General features: G+C 22.9%; 1 protein-coding gene across 1 annotated transcript; it reads left to right on the forward strand.

The window, feature by feature from the left end:
- The first annotated feature begins 9,196 nt into the window (after positions 1-9,196).
- Positions 9,197-13,416, forward strand: LOC8263774 (7-methylxanthosine synthase 1). Its single transcript, XM_048377419.1, has 4 exons — positions 9,197-9,449; positions 9,553-9,960; positions 12,425-12,694; positions 12,909-13,416. The coding sequence occupies exons 1-4, from the start codon at positions 9,363-9,365 to the stop codon at positions 13,272-13,274; spliced, it is 1,131 nt and encodes a 376-aa protein (XP_048233376.1). The 5' UTR covers positions 9,197-9,362; the 3' UTR covers positions 13,275-13,416.
- Positions 13,417-13,962: the final 546 nt, after the last annotated feature.

Genomic DNA, 13,962 nt, shown 5'->3' on the forward strand with positions numbered 1-13,962 from the left:
GTGTTTATAAAGAACTGTAGAGAATTATGGAGAGAATAATAGTGGCAAGTGTAGAGAGCAGGTAGGAGAAAACTCCCATCCTTCTTCTTTCTTTCCCCCTACTTTTTTTTCTCTTCTAGGGTTTTGCAGAGATTTATATAGAGGAAAGTCCTCCTCTAAATAAATCTCTCTAGAGATGAGTATACTAATATAAGTCTATCTAATAGATAAGTCTTTAGGTATCTTAATCTTCACTAAATACTATCTCATAAATAACTCTTAATATAAATCCTAATAATTATACAAAATGACTAAAATAATCTTGGGCCTTAACACGAATATGTCTCATTAAGCTTCTTTTAGCTCCATGTTTTCCTCCTTTTGCTAATATTCCTGAAAATAGACAATTGAGCTTAAGTGAAGCAAAAACACATATTTTCATCATTTTATATATAGAAATATATCATTAAAACTTTAAAATACCCTTAAATATCTATACATAATTTGGACCGATCATTATCCATAAACTTAAATTCGTTTTTTTTTGTTATTTTTGTAAATTCTTTTAAGAGAATAAGAATATGTTGGTACAAAATTAAAGTAGATTAAAAACAAAATTTAAGTATGAATTCTTGTGTTTATGTCAACGCTATTTCTTTAATATAGAGTAAACCAACTGTCTAAAAGAAAATTCATAATATCATCATAAAATAAATAAACTTAAATTCGTTTTTTTTCTTTTGTTATTTTTGTAAATTTTTTTAAGAGAATAAGAATATGTTGGTATAAAATTAAAGTAGATTAAAAACAAAATTTAAGTATGAATTCTTGTGTTTATGTCAACGCTATTTCTTTAATATAGAGTAAACCAACTGTCTAAAAGAAAATTCATAATATTATCATAAAATAATAAGTAATACTAAATAAAGATGATACAAAAATTAATCAATTATATGAATTTATTAATGGTAAAAAACTTAAAGGTAATATCGAAAGGAAATAAGAATTAAATTACCATAGATGGAATAAATAATTATAATTTTACTATTAACTATAAGTTGATGGCATAGTATGGCATGGCTCATAAAAAAATCACAATAATAATTGTGTCTCAAATATAGACAAGAAGCAGCATCACCCTTATAATTATTCCTTCAATAAATAACTTTATCATAAAGGCCACAATCAATATTTTAATATTCCTTCCAACTGTTAGTATATCTTTTTATAGTTTTCTCTTGGCCCTGGTTTTTCAATAAATGTTGACAATAATTTGATCTATCATTTGCATGAGTTACTTCAAGACTCGAGAGCATCAATAATCACTGCTATCTCATGGAAGTTCTTGGCCCAATTTTAGCTCATATTCTTTTGGAAGAACAGTATTTCCACATGGGTCGGTGCCCGTTGTCTAGCTAGAGACTAAGAAATTCAGTTGTTTCACTGGCGTCACAATCTAACAGTCCTTTCAAGATTTTTCAATTATTGCTATCATTTGAGTTTATTAAGTCTCTCTTCCAATTATTGATATAGTTAGGTGAGAGTGCTTTTTGGTAGCTATCTTTAGCTGAGGACTGGAGCCTGGTTTGCTTTGATTTCTTGCAGTGGAATGTCTCTGTTTGCAACGTACCTATAATTATAATTGAGATAAATATTTATTTATAATTTTTAGATAAAACCTCTTCTTTTAGCGATTTGAAACACGTTATATAAATATTATATACTAAATTTTTTATTTAAATTTTATAAACTTTTATTAAATAAATAAAGGGGTGTTTCATCTAAAAGAAAAAGGAGCACTAGAGGCCAATCGAGTGCGGTCCATAAAGTTGTGTCGGATCTCGCAGGCGCACATGCGAGCGACTGTCTGCGCGCGCGCGCACTCAGGAGGGTCAGGGGATCTCTAATCCTTGCGCGTAGATCGCAATCATCAATTTGTGGGATGGTAACCTTTTCCACGAATTGGTGAATTCATTAATTTTATTTTTTTATTGCAAATTACATATATTTCATTAGATCTTTACTATGTTAATATTTAATTTCATTTATACTGAGATTATTCTTTTAGTTTCTTTTTGACAGAATTCTTTTAATTTTTTTATTATCAAGTTAAAGCATCTTTTAAATTTTAGCTTAATCTAATCTCAATGTCTAACATAATATAATTAAATATTTTTTTACCTCACTAGAATAAAAAGATTTAGCTGTTTTAAAGAGTATCTATACTTTATTAAATTCATATTAGTCTTTTTATATTTTAAAATGTTTATGAGTTCAATAATATTAGATTTTTTTGTTATTTATGGTTTTTTTTTTTATTAATTTGTGATGTTATTTCAATTTTTTAGATAAATGTTAAAAACGAATTTGATATATTTATCATATGGTAAGTAGATTTAAATTGTAAATTAAAAATTTTATATTAATTTTAGAAAAAATCATAAATGAGCTTTTATGGATTAACCGGGCATTCCTTTTTGCTTTCTTTTAGCTGTTTTTCCTTTTTAAATAAATGAGAAGATTTTATAAGAAAAACAAAAACCGAAAACATGCTTCAAGTTCTACCAAATCTAGAATACAAAACAGGAACAAATAAAATCCTATAATGTCGCTATCTAGGCAGATTGGTGTTTTATGTTATTTCCTCTTGTAATTCTGCCTTGTATTAGCTTTTAGGTGGGGTTATTTCATCACCTTGGATCCCTATCATTTGTGATTTTTCCCTTATTAATTAATAATATTCTATTAAAAAATTTGAATATCATTTAAATCGAGAGATTTTAGAATTTATACATTTAATCAGATTTTATGGATTTAAAATCTAAATTTTTTTAAAATTTTATTATTTTAAACATAAAAAGATTAAATTTTTATTTAAAGTTAAGAACAATTTTGAAATAAAATTAATTTTTTAGAATTAAAAAATATTATGACAATTTATTATTCTTTTAGATAGTAAATTTTGGACTTCTTCACTTTTTAGGTGGAAAATTAAAATCCTAAAAAATAAAGGATTTTAGAGAATGAGTAATTTTTTGAAATCTATAGATTTATATCATTGTTTTACTTATCAAACAATGAATTTAAGTTAAATTTATAGATTTTATAAATATTTTTATCTAAATTCATAAATACAAACGATCTAATAGAATTATGGGTGTCACGATAAACTAATCTTAATTAAATTGCAGCTAAAATATCTGAATAGGATACTTAAACATGTTATAAATGTTAGCTAAGAAAAGATGAATATAAAAGTTTAAACCTCTTGTTCACCAAATTAAACAAGTGTGGATAGTGGGAAAATGGTGGAAATTTTTGAAGGAAACTCTAAATCTTTTCTTTGGACCTTTTAATTTTATATTATATTAAAAAGGGTGGTTAAATATAATTTACAACTGAAGTTTGGTTTAATATACAAGTTGATTTTTATAATTTTGTACTATATCAAAATTTTCTCGAGTTTTAATAAAATTAATTATTATCTACTTTCGTGATAGTTGAAGGATTAAGCTGGTAATTTAAAATTTTGATTTGATCCTTAAATTAATTATAAATATCAAACAAGTCTAGAATTAATTTTACTATCAAATTAGAATAAAATATTATTTTTAACACGAATTAGTTTTAGTATCTAATTAAAATAAAATAATTTAGTATTCTTTTTCTTGCTCTATTTTTTTTTTATATTTTTAATACAAATTAATTCAAAAAATTTAAATATTTTAAAACTATTTATATTTACAATGATATTATTAAATCACTATATAATTTAATTTTATTTATTAATGTAAAATAAATATTTTTAATTATAAAATATCATTATATTATTATTTTTATTATACATTATATTAGAAGTAAAGATTAAATTAAACAATCATATTTTAATCTAGCGAAATAATCTAAAAATCAAGTTGATAGATTCATTATCAATAGATAAGATCATTGATAATTTTGTATGTTAAAAATGAAGTTTTTTATCAACCTACAAGTGAATTTTATATTTTAATATAATTTAATTATAGTGTATGATAAAAATAATAAATTTTAACTATTTTTTTATTTAAAATTTTAAAACTAATTACATAGTAATGATATTAAATAAAAAATAAGTGTTTATAGTATGTTTAAATTTTCTAGAATTAAATTATGTTAAAAGAATAAAAGATATAAGTAAGAAAAGGAACTTTAAATTTATTATTTTAATTATACAATAAAAATAACTTATTTTAAAAATAAAATTTTACTCTAATTTGATACTAGAATTAATTTTGTATGAATTTAATACTTGATAATAAATTTAAAAATTAAATTATAATTTTAGATTATCAACTTAATCCTTCAACTAGAATGAAAGGGGTAGTAATTAGTTTTATTAAGACTAAAAAAGAATTCTAATGTAATAGAAAAAAACGTATAAAAATTGAATAATATATTAAATCAAATCTTATTAATAATATTTAAAATAAAAAAAACCGAGACTTTAGATACTCAGGTTTTAAAAGCTTATAAAAAATTAATAGCATTAATTATTTACTTAATAACAGTTAGTGTTCCAATATCCATTCAAGAATTCTAAAACATTATAAATACTTGATTATCCCCTTGTTCTATGCAGTTGATTTAGTGCGCTAATGTTACAACTATTTGCGTACACAATAATAGATAAAACAAGTAATAATATCATTTAAAAATTACAACGTTACAAACGTTTGCTAAATTAATGAAAAAGATTAGAAATAAAAATTAAAAGATATAAATCCTCTGTTTTGATTTAATAAACATTATTAATTTGATGAATGCAATTAAATTGTTTCTTAAAAAATGATGAATAAATAGTTTTTATTTATTATTATGGTTTTAAGATATATCTAATTTTTTTAACGAGTTGTCTAAATTACATTACATATTATGGTTTTAATATTTTTTAAAAATCCCTAAAATTAATTTATCTAGAAATCTAAGTAGAAAAAAAAAAAAGGCAAAAAAGAGTAGAAATTGGAATCTAATAATGGTTTCACATTAATTTTCTTTTGGTTGTTTTAGAAATAACGATTTCACATGTGACGTCAGGAGCCTTGAGTGGAGGCAGCAGATTTCTTTTAAATTGTTTTGGGCACCAACAAACAGAATTATTTATAAGCACAAAATTATGGTCCCCAGGACGGACCTGACATGATGCGACTCGTATTTGGTGAAAGCAACTCCCCATTCGTCCCTTGCTTCCCATTTTCTCGTGCTGCCTTTCTTTTCCTGTCCCATTTACTTACCGGCTAATTACTATTTACTACCAGTTTTTATTCTAACTTTTATTATATTTAATTACTAATTTAGTTCCTAAAGTTTTAATAAGTATAAGATTTATTTAAAATTAATCATTTATTATATATTAAAATATAATAATATAATAAAATTTCTCTATAATAATATCCATATAATTTGAATATCGTTATAAAAAATATTTGATATTGAGTTGTAAATATGAACAAATCTATATTATAATAAATAAAATTATTTAAATTTTTTCTTAAAAAATATTTCTATATATAGTAATATTATATATATATATATATATATATATATTTTAAATATATAATATATTTATTCTATTGTATTATTATTTTCTCTCATCAAAATATATATATATATATATATATGTGGTAAGATATGAATGTATCTTATTTCTGATTGTTATCGTTTCGCAAACAAAATTAATTATTAATTAAAAAAATTAATATTCAAGCTTTTATTAAGTTAGAACCTTTTCGTAGTCATGAATTTCTTTTTGTCTCAAACATGTAACTATAAAGAAGTTTTACTGTAATTAATTTTTTAATAAATTAATTTCAATATTTTAATACAAATAATTAACTATAATTTTTAATTATTCTAATTTTAGCACAATTTCATTCTAAAATTTAGATATTTTAAAAATACTTATTTATAGAGCATTATCAAATTACTATACGCTTTAATTTAAATTATTAAATAGTTAGAGATATTTATAGAAAAACTAACCTGGTAATTCAAGATCGCAATTCGATTTTTAAATTTATTATCAATTATTAAACTCGTCTAAAATTAATTTTATTATTAAATTAAAATAAAATAAAATTTTAATTTAAATTAATTTTAATGTCTAATAAAAATAAAAATTATATCTTAATCTAGTGAAATAATTTAAACACCAGTTGATAACTTCACTACTAATGGAGAAGATCACAATATCTTGTATGTTAAAAATAAAATTTTTATGAACTATTAAAATAATATTGATACAAGTAAAATTTATATTTTTAATATAATTGAAGTTTAGTGTCTAATAAAAAATTTTAACTATATATTTTATTTAAAAATTAAAACTAAATTATATAATAATTTAATAATATTAAATAGAAAATAAAAAAATTTAATACATCTAGATTTTTTAAAATTTTTTTTATTAAAATTAATAAAAAATATAAACTTTAAATTTATAGATAAATATGAATTTTAATAGAAATAATGTTAGAAGAACCGACATAATAGAAAACAAAGTTTTTGGCACGTGATGAAATGGTGTTGTTAAAGATTGGAAAGCAACAAAAGGAAAGAGACCCAAGGTGGATTGGGTGCTATTATGTAATAATAATGATACTGACCGCAGCTTCCAGAAATGAATATGGAAAATAAAAGAATGCGCATCTTAAAGGTGGGGTAAGTGAGATTTACTATTTTTATATTAAATTCGTCTCATATCATTTGATTCATAAAGAAAAAGTAGAGAATCAAGAATAACAGTTGAATTAAGAATGACAGTTAGAAATAATTAATTCCTATTTTTAGTTGGTAAAAAATTAAATTGAAATCAAATTTCCTCAATAAAAGTTATCGCTACTCTCCCTTTCTTTTAACATAACAATTCTTTTTGTTCTCATATGATCAAGTCAAATTACACATGGCCGATAATTTATATAATTGATAGCAGATAATTTTTTTATTATTAATATGTAAAATAATTTATATGAATATAATTTTTATTTAAATTATAATATATAAATATAAAAAATAAATTTTTATATGTAATATTACAAATTAAATATACAACTATACAAAGTATCATAATGCAAAGTACATCTTTTTATACATGTTTTGTAATATTTTTTTAATTTATTTGTATTACATAAATTGATTATAAATGTTAATTAAAATTGGCTAGTCAAAATAAATATAGAAATGCATATGAAAAAAAACATAGATAAAATTATTAATGTGATATGGAAAAGATAAAAATTGGATATTATAAATAAAGTATAGAATTTAAAAAGAATAATTTTAATAATTAATAAATATAATAATTTAACTTTATTAATAAAAATAATGTCGCTAATTGAGCATAAGTTCTTTTTAAGAATATAATTGTTTAGTAAGAAACAGCTAACATATGTACTAAACACTCTCTTAATATCAGTTACTCATAGTTGATTTAGTTTCAAATCAGTTATATTTTAAACATTTTTCTTATCAACTCAAAATTGATTTGATTTTTTTATTTGGACACTATTATTCTTGTTAAAATTCATTAATAATAACTTACTATATTGATATTATATAATTAAACTTTTTAAAAGTTATGATAAATAACTATTATTTTAAAATTATACTTAATAGTTAAATACTTATTATATTTATAATTATAGCATTCATAGAAATTTTTATTAATAAAATTAAATTTTAATCCACACTTTTAATTTAATTTTTATAAATATTTCTAATAATAAATACAATTGAGCTGAACCAAATTAATTATAATATTTTTAATTATTATTAGTTGTTTTTATTACTTTATATTATTGAAAATAGTATAACAAAATAAAATTTACACTTAAAAATAAATTATATATTACTGATCATTTAATATATTAATAACAACTGTTAATAATATTTTATAAAATGGTTTAATTTATTACCTACCAACTATTAGCCTCCAGCCATCAACTATTATCCTTTAACCACCAGCTACATTAATGAGTCGAACCAAATATGCTATAAATTTTTACCAAACATATTTTGTTTAGTTGATGGGTATAAATCAACTAATAGCTAGTCTCACCTGTTGAACCACACCCTTTAAATATAAATAATAAAAGAAATGAAATAAGAACTTTTCATTTATATTTATATTAATTCTAATATATTTATCACATACAATAATACTAATTAGATTTTATCATTATTTATAATAATTAAATATGGTTATTAGTATCAATAAATAAAATTAGCCTAATTGCCAAATAAGTCTTGTACTTTTCATTGTTATCAAATCTAAACCATAATTTTTTTTAATTTTTAATTTTAGCCTATATTGAAGTGATTAATAAAATTTATTGATGTGGTATGAACTTTTTGATGGTAAAAAAATAAAAGAAACAGTACAATGAAATGATTAGTTTTCTAGATGGGTAATTACTTTTTTTTTACTGTATTTTTTATATTATACTAGTTATCTCCTAATATTTAAAAGATATATTTTTCATTTGTCTATTTTGTTATTTAATACTAAAAAAATTTTCGTTAAATTTTTTTTTTAAACAATCATTAATTAGGTTTCGTTTTATATTATTTGACGCATGATTTTTGATGTAATATATAAATTACTCTTTATATTTTATTTATTATTACTAGAACCCCCTCATTTAATTTTTGTGCAAAAATTAAGTTTAGTATCTATACAAAAATAATTAACTAATGTTCTTTAATTATTTTAATTTCTAGCATAATTAAAATTCTAGTAAAATTTCAATATCTTAAAAGTATTTATATTTATCAAAATATTGAAAATTTATACAATTTAACTTTAAGTTATTAAAATAAAATAGATATTATTCTTATTATAATTTTGCTACACTATAATTATAATTTTGATATAAAAAGTGAGGATCAAATTATTTTTTTTATCAATTTAGTTCTTTAATTGCATTGACTTCTAAAATGTAAAGAGATTTTAATGCAGTAAATAAAATATAGAGAACAATTTATATATTCCATTAGAAATTAGAGAATAGATGGTATAAAATGAAATTTAATTAATAATTGTTTAATAAAAATTCTAATTAATGGGATTTTTAATATAAATTCACAAAATAAAAGGATGGAAAGATATAGATTTTTAAATGTTAAGAGATAAATAATATAATATAAAAAAACACAAACGTATATCCCCTCTTCCAAACCAAACAACAAGCTAATATGAAGACAGCTCAATTATTGGCCATATCAGATGAGAAGAGAGCTATCGCTGCCACAATATATGTAAGATAAATGAGCTACCAGAGGGAACAATAATTCCACTAGCTAGACTATTCTTCCTTTCTGAAAATTAAATCTAAAGTTCTCTTCTCCGAATGGCTGCAGTCATGGAAGTTCCAAAAGTTGTTTATATGAATGAAGGAGAAGGAGAAAATAGCTACTACAAAAACTCAGTTTATCAGGTCTCCATCTCATGCTCTAATGGAATTTTGTGATTATGCATTTGAATCATGTTTTGTTTTCTTTTTTCTTTCTTAACAAGAAACTTTTGTTTCTTCTGTGCAGACTAACGTGATTATGAAAGCCAGGCCTGTATTAGAAGAGTGCATAGTAGAGTTATGTCGCACAAATTTGCCAGAGTGCTTCAGAATAGCTGAAATGGGATGCTCGTCAGGACCCAATACACTATTGCCGTTACGGGAAGTCGTTGAAACAATCGATTCCACCTGTAATGGGCTGAACAAGAAACTGCCAATGTTGCAGGTTTTTTTGAATGACCTTCCAGGGACTGATTTCAACACTATTTTCAAATCATTGGTGCCTGAATTTCAAGAGAAATTAGAGCAAGAAATGGGTAAAAGGTTTCCGCATTGTTTCATAGCTGCAATGCCTGGAAGTTTTTACGGAAGGCTATTTCCAAAGAATTTTCTGCACTTTGGTCACTCATGTTCCAGTCTCCATTGGATTTCTCAGGTTTGACACATCATCTAACTTTTTCACAGTTTCACTTATGCAGTTAACTACGAGTTGTTTGGTGTTGAGGCTAGAAAAGTATTTTTCTAATCTCAATTTATATTTTTATTTTATTTTTTAAAGTCTAAATATCACTTTTTTAGAAAAACATAAAAAATCTTTAGAAAATTATAAAATTAGTTTTTATATTAAAAATTAAATTTCTTTTTTCAGCACATAAAAACAACTCCAAGCACACTCTACAAGAAGCAGCAATCTGCACAAAAATATGGTTTGGTCTCGGTGCTTGGTATCTTACTAAGGGTGTAAATCCTAAGAATTTAGAAAAGTTTTAACAATATAGATAAAATCTTAATAGAGTATTATTTAATATTAAAATATAAAATATTCATAACACATGTTATTTTTATTTGTTATAGATAAAATTTTAATAAAATATTGGGCAATTATTTAATATTAAAATATAAAATATTCATAACACATGTTATTTTTATTTGTTATAGATAATATACTAAATTTGTATAAATTTTTTTTAAAATATTTTACTTTTTAATCGGCTTAATGAACGAGGATGCTAAACACCTTTTCTTTATTATCTTTGTTTTTACCTTTTTTCCATAAATAAAATATATATCATGCTTAAAATTAATATAATTATACAGAAAAGATAAATAAAAATAACATTTTTATACTTTATTATTTTAGTATTTTTTATTTTAAAATATCAAAATTTTGTTAATTTATATTTCACTTTTTAAATTTTCCTCTAGTTTTTAAATTATTTTATTAATATGATTATTTGTTAAAAGTATTTCAATGACTCTACAAACATTAAAAAGAGTAAAAATAATATTTAGAGTGTAAATATAGAAGCAAAAGTTTTTTTCATATATTCTTTTAATTATTACAAATGTAAAATCTTTAAAAACCTTCATTTTATATGTAATGGTAAAATATTTATTTGACTTTCTATCTAAAAATACTAAAAACATCAAATAACGAATTAAATAAATAATGGATTCGAATAAAAATGAGAACTAGATATTAATATTATATTTTATGCAAGAAAAAAAGTAATATTATGGGTGATGTCTTACAGACAAGTTGTTAATTATGGGTATCCTTAATGAAGAAGAAAATATTACTTTTATTTTTATTTTTATTTTTATAAACAATTCTTATCAAAAGTTTTTATTTTTAGCCTTCCTTTGGTACATAATGGAAAATGAGTCATGTCTTAACAATTGTTCTTTGTAGAGTATGTTTAAAAGTTAGGATTCTGAATAGATTTATAATTCATTATTTTTTAAAGATAATTTACGAACTATATTTTTTATATATAAACTTAAAAATAAGATATAATTCTAAAATATATTTTTATTAATTTATTTAGAAAGCACAATATTTTATTAGTTTTTTTATTGTCTTTATTAATAAGAGTTAGAGAGTGAAATAGAAAAAATATATATATTTTAAAATAAATTAAAATTAAAATTTATATATAAATATATATAAAGAGTATTCTTAAGAATGCTTTTACTAAAATTATTTTTAACAGGCCTCACATTTTCTTTAATTTTCATGCCTCCCAAATAAAGACTCCATGATTGTTTATGAATAATTATAACTCTCTCAGGTCTGTACTTTTATGCGTTTTTTTAATACTATTTACCTCTCATCAAATTATAATATATCACTAATAAAATATAAATAAGTGAAAAAGATATATGCATTACTTCAAACTTTTATCCCTAATTTTTTAATTTTATTTTACACAAAAAAACTAGTATTTAATATTTATGTTATAGAACAACTTAGTCATTAAAACTGAAATGATATGTCAATTATTTAATAAAAAAATATTTATAATAGTAAAAAGTATTAGTTTTAATATTTACAGATTTAACATGACGGTGAAGGTCTCTTTGAATTCTTCGACTATCATTTTTAATTTAATAAAAATATTTTTTTTAAGTAGATTCAATCTATCACGTTATCTGCAAATTAAATTAGTTGTATGTTAATTTGTAGTTTTATTTATTAATTATTACAGTTTTATTAGTTTAATGAATAAACCAATCAATAAAAAATAAAACAATTAATAAATGACTCTATATCATCGTATAGTTAATTTAATAACGTGGTAGACGAAATTTACTTACAAACTTTTCATGATAGTTTAAAAACGTATGAAAAATAAGTATATAATAAAGCACATTTTGGAGAGAAATTTACAATTGTTACCGATATTTATTGTTTGTCACCTTTTGATCTATTGCTGTGTTGGATGTTGTGCTCGCCAATAAACCTACTGCGGGGTAGCTGGTTAGTTGCTTCAGAAATTTTTTTTTTTTAAAAAAAACATGAATTAAATGAAAAATTCAGTAGAAGATAAGGGATCGATTGCTAATAAATTTAAATTATTATGCAATGGAAGTGCTAAAACTTGTGGTATCTAAATCAGGTACCTGAAGAGCTTTCAAGTGAATCTGGGAGAGCACTGAACAAAGGTAACATTTGCTTAGCTGAAACAAGTCCCCCAAACGTCCATAAAGCATATCTGAGTCAATTTGAAAAGGATTTCACAACATTTTTGAAGTCACGCTCGGAAGAGATGGTGATAGGAGGTCGATTTGTCTTCATCATCTTCGCTCAGAGTAGTATTCCTTATTGCAAATATGGCAATGAACTTTGGCAGGCACTTGGGTTTTCATTGAAAGAGATGGTTGATGAGGTATATTTCTCTCTGTTTAATTTGTTTCAGCCATTTTAAACTTAACCAGTTAATTTTGGCTCGAATTTTAGTTAATGCCAGTCTAGAAATATAACAATCACTTTGAATTTAGTGTTGAAATTAATGGTTTTCCTTCTTGTGTGTGTGTATATATATATAAAGAATCTAGCTTTGATAAAATATATGCTTAAATTGGTTGATCAATCTGATGCAGGGTCAAATTGAAGAATCAAAGTTTGACTCATTTAATGTTCCATTGTATCATCCTAGCGAAGAAGAGGTGAAGCATTTGATTGAAAAGGAAGGTTCTTTTACGCTTGCGCGACTCGAAAAGTTCGAACTGAGTTGGGATTCAATTGTTGATTACGGTAACGAAAGGGCAGTGTTGGATAGGTTGGAGAGAGGAAAGTATGTAGCAACTTTTGTAAGAGCTGCTGCAGAATCCATGCTGATAAGTCATTTTGGAGATTCCTTGAACATTGATGATCTGTTCGACAGATTATCACTGAGGATGGCTGATCACTTGGAAAAGGGAACTGGTTGGCTCAAGAATCTGATCGTTACCATTGCAAAGAAATGAAATGACAAAACCTTTCCAAGAATAAGTGTGTGTGGGGTGAGCTATCAGTCGTTTTGCTTAATCAGTTTGTGGTGGTAATTTAAGTAAACGATTTGTGCTGTTCTTTTAATAAGATTGCTTCTTCCTAGAGTAATTTTAAATATAATATATGTGTCTTATTTATAAAAGTATAAAAAAAAAAAAAAAAAGAGAAATCACACTTTTTATTTGGTAACCAAAAAAAAAATTAATTTGATATTCAATCCCATTTTCAAATTTAAATTCTGAATTTTATAAATGAAAAGTGAGAATTTCTCTTTTTATTCAATAAAAAGCAAAATCTGCAGCAAATTTATAACAGAAAGTAAAATGCGTAGAGACAAGTTTCGCTGGTCACATTGTTGATGTCTTACAGACAAGTTGTTGATTGCTTAATGAAGAAGAAAGATTGCTTTTTCTTTTATAAACAATTCTTTTATCAAAAGTTTTTTACTTTTAGCCTGCCTTTGGTAAACAATGGAGAATGAGGAGGACAGCAAATGACACTAAAATGAGTCATATCTCCACAAATTTTTAAGTTATGTTTAAAAATTAGCACTCCATTGTTTTTTTTTTTTTTTAAAGATGAGTTAAAAGTTCTATATCTTCTATATATGAATTTTAAAAAGTGATTTTTAAATATATTTTATTATTTTTAGTTTTCTTTTTT

This window comes from Ricinus communis, chromosome 7, assembly GCF_019578655.1.
Source record: "Ricinus communis isolate WT05 ecotype wild-type chromosome 7, ASM1957865v1, whole genome shotgun sequence".
NCBI classification, from domain to species: Eukaryota; Viridiplantae; Streptophyta; class Magnoliopsida; order Malpighiales; family Euphorbiaceae; genus Ricinus; species Ricinus communis.